At 56.9% G+C, this 20953-nt stretch overlaps 1 protein-coding gene across 5 annotated transcripts in view; it reads right to left on the bottom strand.

The window, feature by feature from the left end:
* The window catches only part of AGAP1 (ArfGAP with GTPase domain, ankyrin repeat and PH domain 1), a 527161-nt gene that overhangs the window by 156465 nt on the left and 349743 nt on the right, over positions 1-20953 (bottom strand). For 3 of the 5 annotated variants that reach the window (XM_062193793.1, XM_062193808.1, XM_062193817.1), the window contains exon 12: positions 3636-3794. The exons of the other annotated variants lie outside the window; for them this stretch is intronic. In XM_062193793.1, the coding sequence (XP_062049777.1) occupies positions 3636-3794 (159 nt within the window). The remainder of the gene's footprint in view (positions 1-3635; positions 3795-20953) is intronic. 5 annotated transcript variants of the gene reach the window in all.

Here is a 20953-nt window from a genome sequence, read left to right as displayed (position 1 = left end):
AGGAAGATCCCGCCAAGTGTGGGAATCGCCCCGCGCCGTCCTGCCGCCTTCCCGGATCGCTGCCTTTTAACGTGCAGCTCCCAGCCTCAGAACCGGCAGCTCATTAGCCGGCGGCCAGGGCCTCTCCGGGCTCCTCTCTTCCCTCATGGCTCCTCATTGTGCTGCACCCGACCAAGACCTTTCACTTCGCGGTGGCTCCTCGGCTGCTCTGTTTTCCCTTCTCCTCCTCTCCCAGCCTTTGTCCAAATTGCCCCAATGCTTATAATAACTTCCTCCTGCTGTTCCGTGCGCACACACACACACACACTCCATCTTGTTCTTCGAGCATTGCTCAAGTTTGGTTCTCCTTGGGAAGATTTCCCTGATTAACTCTTTATCAGTCCTCCAACGACCTGCACAGCTCCAGCCCTGGGGTTCCCAGCGCCGCCCGGCTCCGTGCCGCAGCAGCCGACATCCGGGCACACCCCCCGCCCCGTGTTTCTTGTCTCCTGTATCAAAGCTCAAGCCTTGTGATCGGGGAGCAGACCGGTCCGTAATGGACACCCAAGTGCGTTAACGTCTAAGAAATCACTTTGCCAACTGGAAACAGCATTCACGCACTGGCGACCTGGGTCAAGTGCACATAGGCACGGCCAGGCCCACGCGTGGGCGGAGACTTCCAACCAAACTGAGAGGCTGCAAATAACAGTCTCATGACCTGGTGGCGTGGAAGTAGTACACATGCGGGTAACCAAGCCCAGAGAGCTGTTAGGTGGAGGGAACGTCATGTAGAAAATCTTTTATGAGACAGAGAGAGAGAGAGAGAGAGAGAGAGAGAGAGAGAGAGAACTGTGCAAAAGGAAGCCATGTACAGAATGCATCTCGATTTCTGTGCTCCTGCAAACGCCTTTCCTACGCGAGTCTGCTGAGGGTGGGCGTTTGGCCTCGCGGTGAAGATGCGCCAGGACACCTGCAGCCCACACAGGAGTGCCTGCCTGGATTCCCGGCTCCCGCTTCCAGCTGGTGCAGACCCGGGGTCACAGCACTGATGGCGCAAGTACCAGGTTCCCTGCCACTGCCGTGGGAGCCTGGCCCGAGTTCCCAGCTCCGGGCCAAAGCCCCCGAGGCACGGGTGGTGCCGGCATTTGGAGGGTGAACCGAGGAATGGGAGATCTCTACTGGTTTCTTTCGCTCATCTCTGCTTCTCAGCTACCTAACTATACCTGATGTGTGTGTGCAGCTGACACACACACACATCCTGAGGGGAGGCTGGGATCGGAAGCGATGGTCTCCTCCAGGCGCTCGCTCTTTGATCCCCAAATGCCACTCCCACAGCAGACAATGCTGTCCCTCTGCTCAGAGCTGATGTCACCCCAGGAGGAACTGCCTGGCAAGGCCGGGCCCTGGCTGCGTCTACACAACAGGCCTGGGGGGCCGGCTTGGAGCCCCACACCCTGCAGCGTGGCGGCTATGGGAGGTCGAACGGAAGGTGTCGCGGACAGACGGGGCCTTGAGTGACGGAATCGAGTACGTGAGCCACCTGCTCCACCTCACGAGAGCCACCGGGGTGGAGAGGCAGACACTCGGTGACGTAAGACACGTGTCCCCTGTGCGGCGCCTGACGACTATGCCAGCATGGGGGCGCCCAGGGGTCCCCTGTGTGGCCTGACTATGCCAGCGTGGGGCGCCCAGGGGTCCCCTGTGTGGTGCCTGACTATGCCAGCGTGGGGGGCGCCCAGGGGTCCCCTGTGTGGTGCCTGACGACTATGCCAGCGTGGGGCGCCCAGGGGTCCCCTGTGTGGTGCCTGACTATGCCAGCATGGGGGCCCCCAGGGGTCCCCTGTGCAGCGCCTGACGACTATGCCAGCATGGGGGCGCCCAGGGGTCCCCTGTGTGGTGCCTGACTATGCCAGCGTAGGGGGCGCCCAGGGGTCCCCTGTGTGGTGCCTGACGACTATTTCAGTGTGGAGGGCACCCAGGGGTCCCCTGTGTGAGACCTGACGACTATGCCAGTGTGGGGGGTGCCCAGGGGTCCCCTGTGTGAGACCTGACGACTATGCCAGTGTGGGGGCGCCCAGGGGTCCCCTGTGTGAGACCTGACGACTATGCCAGTGTGGGGGGCGCCCAGGGGTCCCGAGCAAGACCTGACGACTATGCCAGTGTGGGGGCGCCCAGGGGTCCCCTGTGTGGTGCCTGACTATGCCAGCATGGGGGCCCCCAGGGGTCCCCTGTGCGAGACCTGACGACTATGCCAGCGTGGGGGTGCCCAGGGGTCCCCTGTGTGAGACCTGACGACTATGCCAGTGTGGGGGGCGCCCAGGGGTCCCGAGCAAGACCTGACGACTATGCCAGTGTGGGGGTGCCCAGGGGTCCCCTGTGTGGTGCCTGACGACTATTTCAGTGTGGAGGGCACCCAGGGGTCCCCTGTGTGAGACCTGACGACTATGCCAGTGTGGGGGGTGCCCAGGGGTCCCGAGCGAGACCTGACGACTATGCCAGTGTGGGGGCGCCCAGGGGTTCCCTGTGTGAGACCTGATGACTATGCCAGTGTGGGGGGCACCCAGGGGTCCCCTGCGCAGCGCCTGACGACTATGCCAGCATGGGGGGCACCCAGGGGCTCGTGGAGTGGGGGGGGGACTGGCTCAGGCTGTCCGGTGCGCTGACGCCCTGGACCTCCTCCTGCAGGTGCCCGAGGAGAGGCAGAGGGCCCTGAGGTACTTGCAGAGCCCAAATGAAGGAGGGAGCTGGGGCGGGAAGTGGGCGTGGCTGGGCCTGGGTACAGCGAGGCTACGTGTGTCCACGCTCCAGGGCCACGGCACCCTCTGTCCCCACTCCTCCTCGCCACGCGCCATGCAGACGGGATCCACGTGGACCCGCGTGCCGGGGGTGCCGTGTAACCAGAAATAGGGATGGGGTTTCCCCGAGCTCACGTCCCTGCTGCAGCCGCTGTGGGGTCTTTGGGGAAGGCCTGACGTGGGATCTTCTAATTAGAACAAATTACGCTAAAATCACTCTGAAACCCAGTCTGACAGATTACGTGCAAGAGTGGGCGAATGTGGCTACCGTGCCGCAGGCAAAGCACACTGCAACCTCCCACACGGAGCCAGGAGAGGTTCCGGGGGCACAGCTGGCCCCCAAGAAGGGGGCGTCCCTCTTGGAAAACAGAAACGCCAAAGGGAGCCGAGGACTGGGGATTACAGAGGGACCCTCCCCGCCCCGCAATCCAATCCCATCCAGCCTCCCAACGAGGTGAGCTGACCCTAAAGGCTGAAAACGGAGTAGGGGAGGCCACGCTGTGCAGGGCCTGGAACCTGACTTTTTTTCTCAACTCTGCCACCTCCCTTTCGATGTGGCCCTGGGTAAAGCCACTTGCCCTGTCTGTGGCCTCAGTTTCCGAATCTGTCAGATGGGGCTGGTGGTGTGAACATGTACTCCTTGCACCCAAGAGGAACAGATGGGGTGACGCGATGGGACGGCCTGGCAAGGACAACACGCTCTACAAGGGGTGGGCGAGACGTGCACGTGCCCTGCCGCGGGACCGGTCTGGGCGCCGCACTCACGTGGGGCGTGGACAGCTTGGGCAGCAGCACATCCTGCCGCCGGCTCGCACGAGGGCCCTGGAGTGGCCGCGGTCTGTGGGGCTGTGCCCCTCTTACCACTGCTGATGGCCGAGTTGGCAATGACCGTAGCCTCGCTCCACTGGTCGGCACTGGAGACGGAGTAGGAGCGCTGGTGCATGCCGTCGGGCCGGCTGTTGAAGGAGACCAGGCTGATGCCGCTCGCCAGCTGAGACCCCGGCGCACTAGAGACATTCCCTAGGAATAAACAAGTCGGGTGAACACCACGGCGGACTGCAGGCTGCAGACGCCGGCTCCACGCAGTCCTGAGAGCTGCACGCCGGCCCGCAACGTCCCTGAGCACCTGCCTACGCAGCCCAGGGCCAGTACCTGGGAGGGCAAAGCGGCTGGCGCACAGCAAAGCGACGCAAGGAAGCTGGCCCTTCAGACTGTGCACAAGGCGATCCTGCAGGGACGCGCGGCCAGCTGCAACCTGTGGGTCGCGTGGAGGTGAAGACAAAATGACGGGTCGGCTAGCATCAGGCAGGTCCCTCCGGTGGGCGCTGGGGAGCCCACACGTCCGGGGGAACCGAAAACACTTGCCAGCTGGGAAGTGGATGGTGTGGGGCCGGCGGGTGATATCTCACGGTGCAGCCACACTTTACGATCTACACAAATCAAAGCGACCCAACGCAGAACGCAGGCTGCGCACCAGGTAAGTCTGCCTTTAACCCTGAACGGACTCAGCAGGGAACAACCTGAGCAGCTTCCTCGCGGCGATGAAAAACGATTCCGTTGTGTACGTCATGATTTGAATCAGTTGCTCAACACCACGGTGAATTATTATCTGGCCACGCCAATTTCAGACTCAAAACCATAACGAAGTGCCTTTCTCGGCGGCTCGGCCAGGCCCACCTCGCCGCCACGGACCGAGTCTGCTGGCTCCAGGGGTAGATCCTCAGAGGTTCAGGGTTGTTTTACACTTCCCTCTGATGGCTGCAGTTCCAGACCAACTACGTTCTCAGCCGTTTCTCACAGGAGGCTCTAATGGCACAAGATCTTAAACACACAGCCTACATCAGTGGTTTCCAAGCCTGCCCGATGGCCACAATTTCCTACGGAGCTTTTAGAAAACCAGAAACTTCGAAATACAGAAAGACTGTGATGTGTGAGGGCTGGGAAAGCACTCGGCTGACCAAGGCCAGCGGCCGGGGGAGGAACCAGGGCGAGCTTGGCGTGATCCCGTGCGGCACAAGGCAGGCACGAATTCAGTTAGAGGGGGGCAGCGGCGAGCTGCCCAGTGAGGACGAGATGCAGCAGGTGAGGGGTGTGCTCTAAACACGGGTGCGCTCCTTCAACTGGGGCACTTCGGACGTCAGGAGGAGTCCGGTCCTAAGCAGCCTGCCCGCCCGCAGACAAGAGCCAGGAACACACCCAAGGAAGGGAAGAAAACTGGACAGCCAGGGACCTCCCGCAGACCCACAGCCGCAGCACTGCCGGGGAGGGAGGCAGAAATGCAGAGTCCCAGGCCCAGCCAGCACGTGCCCGTAAGATCCCCAGGCGATTTGTGCGGAAAAACCAGCACGCGAGACGTAACCGGAACCAAAGCTCCTGAGCAGCCGCCCATGGCTGTCAGCGGCGCCTGGCGGGAAGGGCCCCGGGCTGCGGCCGGAGTCCCGGGGCTGCACCCTCTGTCTTCTCTAGGACCCCCTCCCCCACCTCATATCTGGGAGCTCGGCTTTAGGACCTGGGTGTGCCCCAAGCCCTGGGAAGGCAGGGAACCACCCTGAGCCCCAAATGACAGTCCCTCCTCAGGGTCAGCGAGGGGAACACACAAGCTCCTCCCGGGATTCCCCCACGCCACCACCGGGGCCACTCCGGTGCTGAAATCTGGCAGCAGGATACTCAGACCCATGGCTGCGGGGTCCCCTGGGAAGTGGGGGGCACCTGCTGCCCTGTAGCTGGGGCTCCGCCTGCAGCCTGTGTCCGCTGGGTCCCTGCGCACCCCTTTTCTGCCCGCTCCCCTCTGGGCGGGCACCTGTGTCTAGCACCTTCTGGCTTCTCCTGGGCTCAACCAATGGCGAGCAGAGTGGGGGTAGGAAGGAGGGAGCTCAAGTGCTTACTCCTGGGCCCTCCATGGGTGTCACCTGGGGCTGGCTGCGCCTCTCTGCTGGAGGCTTGCTCTGGCGACCCACTGTCTCCTCGGCCCTCTGGGCCCGCAGGTGGTCCTAGTACCACTCCTGCCAGTCCCGGAGTCTGCAATGTGCCCTGGGCTTCTCCCCACTGGGGCCCACACCATCCCCTTTTAGAGCTGAATTCAGGGAAGAGGCGCCTCCCCAGACAGCTCCTGGGGCTTCCCGGCCTGACCCCGTCCTACCTGACAGAGGCTCGGAGCCATGGCTGATGAGTTTATGGAAGAAGGAAAGGGGGGAACAGTGAGAACTCCATGTGAGCAGGGTGAGACAAGTCACCGCAGGGAGCCCACCCCCACACCAGGCACCCGGGCCCGTCCTGCCTGCAGGGGGGCTGTCCTGTGCTCAGATGCCAAGGCCCACAGGGTCCAAACACCTGCAAAACTGAGACACCCTGCCCTGTGCCAGTCCGTCCGACACCTCACTCGCAGTGCCACCTCCCGTGTGCATTCTCTCCAGGTGGTTCTCCGAGGACAGCCAGTCTAGAGGCCTCCTGGAACTATTGCCCTAGGTTATCTCAGTGCCTCTGTCACAGCCTGTTGTAGCGTAACTCCAGCAGTAAGCGTCCACATGTCCGGAAAGACCCCGCATCGGCCTGCGGTCCAGACGGCGCGCACACAGGACATCCAGGCAGAGACCAAAGGTGGCGTTGCTGCAAATGGACTGGGGAGACGCCTCCGAGGGGACACGCTATGGGCAGGCGGCGGGACGGTGCTGCTGGCCCACTGGTCTTCCGGTTTCTAGCTGTTTGTCAAGTAAAACGTCAAGCCCAGTGCATTGGGATACTGGTGGCCCAGGTCCAGACCTTTCTAAAAATATCCAGGAGAGGATTCCCCACTGCAGAAACCAAAACAATTCTGACTTACGAGGATACTTCAAAACGTCCATGGAAAACGCAGGTAAGAGATAACGCAGGCAGGCTCTGGGTCCAGGAGGGCCTGGGTTCGAGTCCTGGTTCCGCTCCTGACTCAGCTGCCTGCTGATGGGCGCTCTGGCAGGCAGCAGGTGAGGGCTCAAATACTTGAGTCCCTGCCGTCCACGTGGAAAACCTGGCCTGAGTTCCCAGCTCCTGGCTTTGGCCCTGCCCAGCCTCCGTCACTGTGGGAATCTGGGATGGGAGTTCTATCTTCTGCCACTCAAATAAAGAACAAAACCACCATATTTTCCATGAACTTTCTGAAGGCTCCTTGTATACCTAACACTCTATTTTTCATCTGCTAACTACTTTCTGTAAGGACCAAAAACTAAGAAAAAAAAAAATTGTGAAGGGCAAGAAATATTCTTTCTGCCCCAAATTTGCAATGCCTGGATCCCAAAACAGGTGTTTGCCTTCATTTGTGAAGGCAACAAGACACACATTTTAACTCGGAGGCAGACCTGTGGTCCACAGACAGTCAGAGAGCCCCGTGGGGCGGCCACTGTGGCTTCGCGGGCCCATGAGGCGTCTTGGCCCAAGTGAGAGTGGACCCAGCCAGGGGCCACACTTTCTACTCTGAGAGTCTATCAGCCAGAGACAGCAGCGGCCGCCAGATGTTGAGTGAGCGCCTTTAGGAACCGCGCACAGCGCCAGCCACCCTGCTTTACCCACGCACATCAACAGAAGCTCACGTGCAGGCCTGCTTCTGCTGCCGCAGGAATGTCGCCGAGCGGCCGTGGACCGCGACATTGCCTGCAGTTTTTGTAAGCAGGCGCCCAGCGGTGTCTGCTCTGTGTCACCCCTCGGCGAGGTTTCAACACTTTAGAAAACACCTCGATGCTGTGTCTGAAATCACTTGGCGCTCTCTCGCAAAGCACTGGAGAGGGCTGCGTCTTTCACTGAACGGTAATTCATGCCATGTGGACGAGCTGTTAATTAGGGCTCACGATCTGAAGTTTGCACTCAGGAAACAAGTGGGTGACTTGATCCGACTTTCCAAGACGCGAAGAGCTCGACATCCAGATCGCAGGAGACGCGAGTGTGCCCAACCACGGATCCAACCACGGAGCCAAACACCGGCTCGGTCAGCCCGAAGGGCCTCCCACTGCTCCAAGCAGCCTGCCGGGGCGGGTGGAGCCCTCCCTGCCCTTCCTTCAGGCCCAAGAGCTGGGGATCTGACACCTACAGCCTCAACAGCCCACGAGGACACCTAGCACTGGTGCTGCTGTATTAAGGAGTTAAATCAAGTCTTAGGCCTAAAGCTGGTGGAAGAAAGGGTGTGTGAGGGCCCACACCTGACCTCTTGCTACCCAGCCATCTAAAGAACAAGATGGCTAGTGGCACGCAGCATTGTGGCCCAGCGGGGTAAGCAAGCACCTGCGACACTGGCATCCCGCATTAGAGCCTGGTTCAAGCCTCAGCTTCACCGCTTCTAATCCAGCTCCCTGCTAATGCGCCTGGGAAAGCAGTGGAAGGAGGTCCAAGTGCTTGGATCCCTGCCATCCATGTGAGAGACCTGCATGGAGTTCCAGGCTCCTGGCTCCTGGCCTGGCTCCTGAGGTCATGTGGACAGTGAACCGGCAGACGCAGAATCTGTCTCTCTCATTTCCTCTCTCTGTTACTCTGCCTTTCACATAACTAAGTCGATCTCATGAGCACTGCATGGAGAATGGCTTGGCACATGTGTCTCCACTTCCCCCGAGGGCAGAGCTTGCTGGGTTAAAGTCCCCTTGCCCAGAGCCGAGGAAGTGGTCTGAGCATTGGTCCCACCCTCAGGTAAGGGCCAAGTGACAAGAGGCCTCGGAAAGAAGTCCAAGGGGACACCTGCCTCCCTCAGGGATGATGGAGGGCAGGTACTTCCCATCTTGTGCCTTTCCCGCTCCCTCCCTGTCTGCGGCCTACTGGCAGATCCCTGTGCCCACTGCGGGCAGGCAGGCAGGCCTCACGGGCAGCAGATCCCATGTGTCCAGCGCGCGTGGGCAAGGACACCCCCTATCCTGCCTTGTCTCTGCAGGGACACGCACACAGTGAATGGACCTGGGTGGCAGGCACAGTGAAGGGGTGGGCCTGTCAAAGCTAGTGTCAGAGGTCGCCCAGGTTTGCTTGCACCCTGTTGTAAAAGGCTGGGGGTCCTGCAGCCCAGGACACCCCTCCTGTAATGTAAGCCGAGGTGTGTGCTGGGGGACCCGGCCCTCATGGCACACGACGGACCGTGCTAACGTTCTGGCAACCGCAGTCATCAGGTGTCATCCCAACCCAGGAGTCTCGCCACACAGACCAGTCGTCAAGCTGGCTTGCTCGCTCAAAAGCGGTACAACCAGGCCCTGCCCTGTGCCTGCCAGCTCCTTGGATCACTGCATGGGGCCCCAGCCATTCTATCCTTAGGGAACCTTCAATGTAGCCCAGGAAAACACAGCAGACAGGTGCACAGGTGGCCCAAACGCAAGGCAGAGAAACACAAGAGCCGAAAGGAAGCGCGAGGGGCAGGCAGAGCACCTTGCTGGAAGGCATGGGAGAGACCACGCGACGCGCGGATCTGTTTCGACTCTGGCTTCAGACCCAGCTTGTTCCAGAAGAGAGGAAGAGGGGACACACACCGCCTTACGCTGTCCCAGGACAACCTCCGCCGCTCAGGAACGCATCAGACGGAAAGCTTTCATAAAACATTTCAAACTCCAATGCATTCTTCTCCCTCCAGGCTCCTCTTCTCATCTCACGTCACGCCAGGTTGAAATCACAGGTGTGCACAAACGCGTGTGCCGAATCACAGGTTGCACAAACGCGCGTGCCGAAGAGTGTGTGAGAGTGCTCCACACAGCACTGCTCCCAACGGCCTCGTCCTGGAGATGACCCCGGTGCACCGCGGGATGTCCATGGGCCCCGGCAGGGACAGATGCCACACACAGAAGGTGGTGCAAAGGCAGGCAAGTGCAAGGGACCCAGCTGTCAGGCGCCTATTCCACAGGCGAGAGCAGCGGGGAGACGCCGCTAGGGAGTGGGAAATCAGATGCTGGCCACTGCTGCTTGGGGAGAAGGGGGCAGTGGCAGGGCTCCGGGGGTCTGGCTCCTGCTGCCTCTCGATGGCAGTGCTGGTCACCTGGGACCTAACTAGGACACAGGACTCTGCCATCGGCACGTGCACCAGAGGCCTTCAAAACATTTGTGCAAAATGAAATTTTGAAAAATGAGTTTATTTTGGTTTGCACATTTGAAATCCGTGCAACACATTCCCATACACTTTGACCCTTCCTAGGGAGAGATGTGCCTCCGGCTTTTCTGGCACCAAAATAAACTTATATTTTTTAACTCCACTTTCCACGGATCTTGTCAAAGTCCCCTTGTTTGCCCCATTGATGAACATTTCCTCCAAAGAGCTGACAATATGATGTCCTTTGAATGGGTTGACATCAGGCCAGGAAGCGTCAAAGACAGAATTGGGCTGGGCAAGGAAACAGAGTGACCTTCCCCGATCAGTGGGGCGGCCACACAAGGACGTACCGGGCGCCTGCCTTGGGGTCTTCCCTCCAATAGCAGAACTAATGTCAGGGTTTGAGTACCTGGCCCTTCCTGAACTCAGGGAGCGCTTCCTGGGAGACCCTGGCCCGGATCAGTGGGTACCCGGATGGGCGCGGGGCGGGGGGCACCACCACGCTAATCTGTGCTGCCTGTGAACGCCTCGATGTGCACACGCATGCGCTCACTGGGCCACCTTGCGGAGCGCTCGCTGCCGTCTGTCGAAAGCGCCAGATCCCTTGCAAAGAATCATCTCAGCCCCACTTCCCTCCCTGAAGTGTGAGAGTTGATTTGAAAAAGGTACTTACCTCCGCCATGTGCTATTTTGCTTTACGCAATTTGCATTTCAAAATGAAAACGGCGTTTCTGTCTGAATGAGTGTCAGTATGTTGCCGGAGCTGCTCTCAGATGACCATGAATAGATGATGGTTTTCTATTGAACAAGAATGCTCGCATGCAGCAAGTGACCTCAAAGGCAGAATCCCCGCTTTTAAGCTATGGGATTATTACATTAAAAATAGACGGCTCTGGTTTTCAAAAATTGCTCTCTGAAATGATGGCTTTTCATAGCGTTCAAATAAAGATGCATCAACAATCAGTCCTTTAAAACATGGAATTCTTGTTTCGGCACCTGCCAGTGTGGGTCTGTCTGTACCAAGACGACTTACTTCCATCAGAGGCCTTAGCTAGGAAGACGGTACCCGGTCTAGGACGAGTTAAGTAAGAGAGCAGGACTGCGGGAGACCTGGAGCGAGGGAGGCGATGATGAGAGAGAGAGAGAGGATCCTGGACTGCTCCACACCACTGTGAGAGGGACTCTGTGAGCACCCAACCACAGACACTTGCATTTTGCAACTGTGTAACTTAAACCTGGGGCAAAGGAGATCCTGACTCACAGGAACTCCTCCTCCCGCCCTGGGGGCCTCCCCCTTAGAAACATCTCAAGATTGCGTTTTCTGGTCCATTGGTCCTGTGGTGCAAAAATCTTGCCTTACCACCAGCCCCCCGGCTACCCCGGGCACGGGTGGGACAGCCGGGCTCCCTGGACTCACAGCTGCGTGCTGGGGGCCGTTCGAATGGTCACATCACTTCCAAGACACCAGGCCCTCGCCATCTGTTCGTCCTCTAATTATGAACCCAAAAAGAATGGAATCCACAGCACCGCCATAAAAAGTGAGGTGCACATGATTTAAGTGTCTGGGAGCGGGGCCCATTCGCTTCAGTATTTGCATTGGAAATCTGCCCTCCCCCGGCAACCAGAATTTCAGGCCACGGGATGTTTTCAAGGACACACCGAGGATCCTTTCTTAAAGACGCAGCAGCCAGGGTCCTGCACCGTGTGACCCTCGTTTGGGAGGGGGGTGCAAATCCACACACCTGCTCCTGAGAGATGAATCTCATGTCTCTCAGCTCGCTACACTTTTTTTTTTTAAAAGGAATTACTTTGTATTCCACATTATATTTATGAGAAAGAAACAATATACACAGTTCAGACCCAGTTGCAATGACAAATGTTGTTACTGTTGAGCACAGCTTCGTGGCAAGGCTCTAGAAGCAAAATCCTGGAATCAGGGGTGGGCGTGCAGCAGGTTAAGTCGCTGCTTGGGACACTGGCATCCCCCAGTGGGGCTCTGGTTCGAGTCCCGGCTGTTCTGCTTCCAGTCCAGTTCCCTGATAAGGGCCAGGGAAGGAAGAGGAAGATGGCCCAAGAGCCTGGGCCCCTGTCACCATGGGCAATACCAAGATGGAGCTTCTGACTCCAGGCTTTGGCCTGGCCCTGCCCCAGCTGTTGTGGCCGCCTGGGGAGTGAACCAGGAACTAATCTCTCTGTCGCTCTGCCTTTCAAATAAATAAAATAAATAAATCTTTCTAAAAAAAAATCCTGGAATTAGATGGTTTAAGGTTATTTCATAAAATGTGAAAACAGCTCATTTTACTCTGATTTTTCCTCTATTCCATTTATGCTGCTCAGGAAAAAATAAGAGCCTATTTTGATCTACAGATTTCTTGAAACCAAGTGCACTGAGATCCCACCTCAACAAACCACGTTTCTATTGAACTTATGCATGTATTGTTCTTAGTTGTAACAGAAAATAAGCTATTTTTTGCTTTCTTTCTTCAATGTGGCTTCGTGGCGTTTTCTTGTGTTGTCACACAATCACAGTAATTTCAGACGCGTAACGTCTCACTGATTTTCTGCGGGCAATTTATGCTGCTGGGCCCCTGCTTCCGGACAGTTCCGGTTCTCCGGGATTCCTCACTGTAAACAACACTGCGATGGACATCTTCTGCTTCCAGATGTCCCTAGGACAAGTTCTCAGAGGGTCATTACTGAGACGGCGCTCACGCCTTCCAGCTCCTGATGTGTGGCGCTAATGTGTTTGCTTCACGAGCAGTGGCTCAAAGAAGTGGAACCTGAGTAGCTTTAAAACAATCCAGCCCATACTTTGTAAAAGGGACATAATAATAATAATAATAATAATAATAATAATAATAATAAGGAAATGTTGATAATGATGATGATAATAAAGTGCCTCATGTGGTTAACACGATGATCAAATTATGCAAAGCACTCTGGGAGCGGCACAGCCTCTGCACATCTCAGCAGCCATTAATCTCAGCAGCAGTGGGTTTCCTCTCCAGAGTTTTTTTAGCAAAAGCTTAAAATGTGATATTCCTGATTCTGTTTGCCTTTACAACCTAAGAAGTCCGAGTGTTCTCCTTACGCCTCTCTTGCAATGGAGTCTCTCCACCTGCAAAGTGCCTGTCACCGCCTTGAGTTTTCTGTGGCGTTGAGGCCGGCATCACTTCACATTTGCTCCACACCTACTGCCAACCAGTGTGGTGCTCAGCACGGAGGCCAGGTCAGAGACACCCTGCCCCACCAGACTTCCAAAACTCCAAAGGCCCGATGGCCAGAGCGGTGCCAGTGTCGTCAGAGCCACAGTTTACAAAAGGACAGACAGAAAAGAAACCACACGCTTGGAACACGGTGCCAGTGGTGGACGAAGGACATTCCCCGACGACAGGGCCGGTGCGCTACAGGACCCGAGGCACTGTGTGCATCCCACCGTGGTCACTGCTCTACCCGGGGGCGGATGTGATGTGACCGAACCTTCAGCCCGTCAGATGGTGGGCTTACGTCCCACCATGGTCACTGCCCTACCCGGGGGCAGATGTGATGTGACCGAACCTTCAGCCTGTTAGATGGTGGGCTTACGTCCCACCGTGGTCACTGCCCTACCCGGGGGCAGATGTGATGTGACCGAACCTTCAGTCCGTCAGATGGTGGGCTTACGTCCCACCGTGGTCACTGCCCTACCCGGGGGCAGATGTGATGTGACTGAACCTTCAGCCCGTCAGATGGTGGGCTTACGTCCCACCGTGGTCACTGCCCTACCCGGGGGCGGATGTGATGTGACTGAACCTTCAGTCCGTCAGATGGTGGGCTTACGTCCCACCATGGTCACTGCTCTACCCGGGGAGGTGGATGTGATGTGACCGAACCTTCAGTCCGTCAGGTGGTGGGCTTACGTCCCACCATGGTCACTGCCCTACCCGGGGGCAGATGTGATGTGACCGAACCTTCAGCCCGTCAGATGCTGGGCTTACGTCCCACTGTGGTCACTGTCCTACCCGGGGGTGGATGTGATGTGACCGAACCTTCAGCCCGTCAGATGGTGGGCTTACGTCCCACTGTGGTCACTGTCCTACCCGGGGGCGGATGTGATGTGACCGAACCTTCAGCCCGTCAGATGGTGGGCTTATGTCCCACTGTGGTCACTGCTCTACCCGGGGGCGGATGTGATGTGACCGAACCTTCAGCCCGTCAGGTGGTGGGCTTACGTCCCACTGTGGTCACTGCTCTACCCGGGGGCGGATGTGATGTGACCGAACCTTCAGTCCGTCAGATGGTGGGCTTATGTCCCACTGTGGTCACTGCTCTACCTGGGGGGGTGGATGTGATGTGACCGAACCTTTTGTCCGTCAGGTGGTGGGCTTACGTCCCACTGTGGTCACTGCTCTACCCGGGGGCAGATGTGATGTGACCGAACCTTCAGCCCGTCAGATGGTGGGTGGGCTTACATCCCACCGTGGTCACTGCCCTACCCGGGGGCGGATGTGATGTGACCGAACCTTCAGTCCGTCAGATGGTGGGCTTACGTCCCACCATGGTCACTGCTCTACCCGGGGGCAGATGTGATGTGACCGAACCTTCAGCCCGTCAGATGGTGGGCTTACGTCCCACCGTGGTCACTGCCCTACCCGGGGGCGGATGTGATGTGACCGAACCTTCAGCCCGTCAGATGGTGGGCTTACGTCCCACTGTGGTCACTGCCCTACCCGGGGGTGGATGTGATGTGACCGAACCTTCAGTCCGTCAGATGGTGGGCTTACGTCCCACTGTGGTCACTGTCCTACCTGGGGGCGGATGTGATGTGACCGAACCTTCAGTCCGTCAGATGGTGGGCTTACGTCCCACTGTGGTCACTGCTCTACCCGGGGGCGGATGTGATGTGACCGAACCTTCAGTCCGTCAGATGGTGGGCTTAAATATGTGCTCTCAAGACAAAGTCCACTTTTCCCCGGGATGTGGCTCCCACCCAACGCTGCGAACGTGACGCCTGCCTTTTCCTCCTGCTCCACAGGTCCTGAGGGTGCTGGCAGGACGGCCACTGCTGTGCCTCCCTAGCCATGACCCACTTCCTGGGGCAAGCTGCGTGGACAAGGCCCTAGGCGACGTGGTGGTAAGGCCCAAACTCGGGCTGTTACAGCAGCGAACCACCCCGAGAGCACTCAGGTGGTGCATCTCACGAGACACAGAGCGCGCAGTGCCAGGACCTCGTCCACGTGCTCACTGGCCGCACTCACACTGAGTGCGATGTTCAGGCTCTTCATTTCCCACACAACGGTTCCATGTGAACACGTTCTCTTCTATGTGGCACGTGCCGTAGGCACTCTCCGCACACAACTCACGCTGACCTGACGGCTCTGCTTTGGGGGAGTCGTGGGCTCCACCCCGCGAGGCGCTCCCTTCTTTGCTGCCCTTCCAGTTCTCACACGTCTTTCACTCTAGCAGCGCAGGGTCAAGGGGCATGGGGGGACACCCACGCTCAGCCTTCTGACGACACGGAGGAGGCTGCTGTGTGGTGGTCCAGATGCTGTGGGTTTTACCATTTCCCCGGGGGGAAACCGCTGTGTGCACGAGGGGTGGCTCCGCAGCGGAGAGGCGTACGGGGCTCGGCGATGGCGAGACGGCACCCTGCTGACAGCGCCCAGAGCGCGGCTTCCTTTCCGCAGCGTCTTCGGTGTTCTGGGGTCAATTGCCGTCGGAAGATATTAGGGGGAACATTCCAGAAACAAGCAATTCCTCAGTTCTGGGTAAGTGGTGTTTCCACAGGAAGTTGTTACAACTGCTCTATCGTATGATCACCTGTTGTGAATCTCCTGCTGGGTCTAAAAAGTAAACCTGACCCGTGGAATGAGGAATGTAGGAGCACATTCAGGAAAAAACAGCATTACGGGGCCCAGGACAGGCACCGCTGGGGGTCGTGGAGATGTGGGAAAGAGAGAGCTGAAAGCAGGCAGACCTCGGGCGCATCCCTGGCCCCAAAAGGCAGAGAGCTCTCTCCCAAGGCTTAGGTTCCACCAGCTGCCGGGGGCTGCCCACCAGCAAGGCTGCTGGGACCCTTCCCAGCCTCCCCCCGGTTCCCGCAGCTACTCCCCTGCTGGCCACGCCCCTGGTCTCAGCATCATTTCGACAGAAGCTCTATTCTTCAGCACGCATGGGTGTCTGAGAGGGGGGAAAAATAATGTAAGTTTCTAACACAACTTCTATTTACTTCTAGGCACATCTGTCGCCATGGAGACACGCGGCCCAGTGTCTCTGCCATCCCTCTCATGTCTTTAACCGAAACCATCACGAACCAAGTTGCTTTTGTCGGTTCTTAAAGGAAAGAACAGGCCGTTTAAAGTTGAAATGATGGCAGAGGCTTCCTTAAGCTGCAACTGAGATCCTCATTGATTTCTGAACCGCACCCCAGCGACCCATCACAGGGCAAACGTGACTGCAAAGAGACCCAGCGACGCTCGTGTTTCCCCGATGGCAAACACTCAGTAGTGTTTTGCTTCAGGAAAAAGTAGCTTCCTGGGCCACGAGACCCAAAGAGGATAAGAGAGAGAGAGCTTTGGAGCACAGACGACGGAGGGATGCAAACACCGCAATGCAAATCCGCAGAAGCCGCAGTAGGAGAAACCAGGAACAACCACCACTCCTTAGAGGAGCCGGGAAAACTGCAAAGAGTTGGGTGGAAAAGTCTCCGGGAGAAGGAATTCAATGCTGAGTTTATTTTGGTGAGAAACACTTTTTGAGATCCACGCATGCTTTTCTGTAACAACACGTTTTCCACGGACTTTCTGAATGACCCCGTTCCTCGTAACTTTTTAGTGTCTTCGCATTTCAGGTTTAGTTCACTTCCTGAAATTTTGGTCAAAGAGAACACTGAGAAAGCATCAGTCTTGCTCTAAAAATGAAGAACTGCCAGATACCCACCCGATCCGGTGGCTGGGCTCTCTCTGAGAGGTAACGCGCAGCCGGCAGGGCTCCCCTGGGCAGACCCACCCATGTCTGCCTCAGAGTACTGGATGCTGTGCACGGAGGCCATGGGATGCGTGGACGGGGTGCCAGGGGGGCTGTGATGTCTCCACAGGCTGCAGACCCCACGGTGTGGGCTCCGGAGTTGTTAAAATGTTTCCTAGACCACTGGAAACTAAACAAAGAAAAACTTTGTTTCCATGAGACAACAGCGCATCTCATCTCATCTGATGCCGGGCTGTTTTTTTTTTTTTTTAATAGCTATTACCACTGTAACAGCAGCTTAGCCACTCGGCGTCTGCAGTGCGAGCAGTTTTGATAAACAGCCTCGGCGGGCCACACAACGGGGATAATGTATCCTTAAGTACCGCCAATGAGCTGCCATTCTGCACAGCCAATTACTTCTGTGCGTCTGTCACTCAAAGGAAAAATGACTGAGCCCATTAGATCAAACCTTTGTCACTGTTCCTAATGCACTCTTAGGCCTCATTAATCTCCGGGAGCAGCAACAGAGCCGCCGGTGCCTCATTGCCTCCCCCGACAGGCCACGTGAAGCCTCTCGTCTCTCCCCCAAGTGCCCCGCGTTAATCAAGCTCTCCTTATTACCCGGGCCCCTGTCACGGCGGAGAGCGCTCCCTCTTAAATGCTCTCATTATGACCCATCTTTAGAGCCGGCTGAGTGGAAAAAAAGAGAGAGGGAGAGAGGGAGAAAGAGGACGGGAGAGGAAGAGGAGAGGAAAAAGCAAGTCCGATCGCATTAATATTCATGACAATAATTAGTATTCTAGGTCACTGAATATTCATGCTATTAGTTTGGTTTTTTATGGGTTTGCTGGATGTCCTGATTGCTGAAGTGTGGAGAAAACAGCATGGTTGAGACTTTAGATGTCAACGGCAGTTCAATACGCAGAGCACATTTGCCAGCCCACCCCCACCCCCACCCCCACCCGGGGGGAAATCAGCGCCGACCCCCCTGGCGGCTTTCCTATTTCCCAGCCACTGGGAGCCCGAGGAGGGGGAGAGGGAGGGGCGGGGCGGGGCGCCAACCTGCCTGGGAGGAGAACCCAACAAAGGCACGCTTTAGAGGCAAGAGGGTATCCGTCACCCTCGAACAGAACAGGAATGTTAGACCCAGAGCTGGGGGCAGCGAGAGGAGGGAGCTCCAGAGAGATCCCCGCACGCTCCTCCCACCTGCCCCGCGCCGCCGCCAGGGCGCTGTCTGTTGAGGACCCAGGGCTTACTCAGTCTCACCTGCACGCCCACCAGGACTACGCAGAAGCTATCTAAACACTTCACGGCACTAGAAAATTTAACACAAACAGGTACTTTTTCTCCCCTCTTCCCTCCTATTTGCAAAACTGTTATGATGAACTAATGATAACATGCTGAAAAAAGTCTTCCCGGGCCACGCTTTTGAACGGCACACGGCATATTTTCTTTTCAAGAGCACAGGGAGTCATCACCTTCCCACTTTAAAGACAAGGAGACTGGGGTTTGGCGAGACACCTGCACCAGGTCCCGAGATGGGAGAGTGGGGCTGATTCCCAAGCCCAGACTCTGGGCGGTTATGCTTCCCGGCTCTCTCCTTATTGTCCCCAAAACTGTCAACAGTTAATGCAACTCGGCCTTCTGTCCTAGGTGCGTGCAGTGTGACCAAGCCTGTCTGGTCAAAAACACATCAGAAAATGCTTGTGAACGCTTTACCCCTCCCTTCCCTAGAAGAATTCTCTGAACTGTGGCTCCTGGTGCATCCCCGTTCATTGCACAACTTAAGCCAGGAGGCAGGTACTGCCACGGGCGCCCTAAGTGTCAGTGTGATCTTGCGGGAGGAGAAGACTTCACGGGAAAGGGGGACTTCCTCAGCCCTGAACACATGGATGCCTTTGTGCAGTCTTCCACGGTTTTCCTTTTGGAGCAGATCCTTGAGTAACTTTCTCAAAACCTCTCTCAGAGGGAGATGCCTAGAAGCTGTCCACAGACGCCCCCTTCTGCCTGACCGGGGTGCCCAGGTCTTACCCAGGCGTCCAGGCTCAGAAGGACTTGTCCTCAGAAGGGAACACTGACCTTGTGTCTTCACACAGCGCACTGTCCTTGCTCAGGACAGCTGCAGTCTGCCACATTTCTCTTCCCGTGCAGGTGATCCTGTTCGATTTCGGATGTTCTAGGCCCTTCTTTCATCTTTATTAATTTGATTAATTTTTTAAAAATTTATTTATTTATTTGAAAGAGTTATACAAAGAGAAAGGGAGGGGAGGAGGGAAGGAGGGGGAGACAGAGATATCAAGAGATCTTCCATCCGCTGGTTCACTCCCCAAAAGGCTGCAGGAGCCAGGGCTGGACCAGGCTGCTTCCAGGAGCCAGGAGCTTCTTCCAGGTCTCCCACATGGGTACAGGGGCCCAAACACTTGGGCCATCCTCTGTTGCTTTCGTAGGCCATTAGCAGGAGCTGGATAGGAAGTGGAGGAACTGGGACTTGAACTGGTGCCCATTTGGGATGCTGGTGTCACAGGCGGTGGCTTTGCCCACTGCGCCACAGCACCGCCCCACCCCTGCATTCATGCTTGACGCCGCCCGTGTCCGTGTTCGCCTCCTGCAGTGTCTTCTGTTTTATCTCCTCTGTCAGCACTGTCGTTAGCCACGTTCTTCACAGAACTGAACCTACCCATTAAATTCTTTTAATTTGTGCAAACTTTTCCCTTTAATTCCCAAGAACTCTCCATCTGATCATCTCTCTCTGCTTCACTTTATGGATACAACAACTAGCCTCCTAGGTTTTCTGATGCCAGGGGTCATTATTTCCTTTTAAATTCTCTCTCTCCAGACCGCAGCTCCCTTCCTGCTGGGATCAGCTGTCCTTGTGCTCACCTGGGTCCTCCACGCGCCTCTATGACTGGCGGCTGAGGGCTGCTGAGGCAGGTGCAGGGGCTCTCCGCGGCCTCAGCAGAAGGCTGGCTCTGAGCAGGTGTGTGGCATGGCTGGCAGGGACTTTCCATTCTGTCTGACAGCGGTGGGGTGGGGTGGGGTGGGGTGGGCGTGGGGCTGTGGGCCAGCTGGAGCACTCTGCCATGGGTGGTCACGGGTGGGAGAGGCTGCCTCGCCTCGCCTCCGTTTGTCTCCAGGACTGTGTGGGCTCCGGTTCCCTGTTCGCTTCCTGCTCTCCCAGCAGTGCTCACTCTCTCAGCTGTGCATGCTGGGGTGGGGAGGCGGGAGAGCTGGTGGGAGAGACCACTGCCTGCCGTGCCACGGCCCAGTCCTGCACGTGGTACAGGACCAGAAGGTAAAGTAGCTGCTTTGACAACGTGTCTTTCCTCCTGTTTCCCAAGTCCCTGGTCAAGGATGACGTTGGCTCACCAGGATCCCCACCACTTTCACGTGTGAGATGCAGCCGGTATTTCAACACTGGCAAACTACTCCCCAGTACCAGCAACAGCCAGACAGACCCGCCCACCAGGGAATTTCTCCCCGATTTCCCTGTGTGTCCCTGCAGCAGCGATCTTGTGTGTGTTCATCTTCTGCCTCCTCCTCCCAGGTAGCTAGGTCTTCTCCACTCCCCACACCCAATCTCCGAAGCGTTCGTCATGGCTGGCCACGCAGCACACTCAATAGAAATGGAAACTGAACGACATGAGAGGCAAAGCAATAAGGCATCTGTGAAACTGGTTGGTAGAAATTAAAAGTGGACACTGACACACAGGTAGGCATTATAGTTGACACATGGTGTGCAATGACTGTGCACTACGGAAGGCAAGAGAAACTTCCCAGGGTTCGCAAGAGGGCTGGGTATACACAACACAAACCCTGGGGATTTCGGATTCCTCACCAGTTGGACTCACCACCCACCCAGGTAAGATTAGCATCATAAGGCACCGAAAATTATCAGCCGACAGAACAGGTGGAAAAAACACATCCAGGATCTAAATGCAGAAAAACGCTAAGCACTACCGAGTGGTAAAACACGACCTGGCACACACTGGCCAGCGGTCAGGCACTGTGGTAGGAAAGAGGCCAGTGCCTCCACTGTTAACGGATTGCTTAGTCGTCTTGTGCCAATTAAGGCCACAGTAGAATTGTGTGGGGGAGGGGAGGCAGGTTTAAGGGATTTGGAAGTTCATTTGGAAAACATGAGCAGCATTAGCCAAGGAAAATCAGAGAGCGGAAGAGAAACAGGAAGACACAGAGCACCCAGCGTTGCAGGACTGGG

The sequence above is a fragment of the Lepus europaeus genome, chromosome 1, assembly GCF_033115175.1.
Source record: "Lepus europaeus isolate LE1 chromosome 1, mLepTim1.pri, whole genome shotgun sequence".
Taxonomy (NCBI): Eukaryota; Metazoa; Chordata; class Mammalia; order Lagomorpha; family Leporidae; genus Lepus; species Lepus europaeus.
Note: the sequence above shows the minus strand (reverse complement) of the source record. Positions and strands in the feature narration are given on the sequence as shown.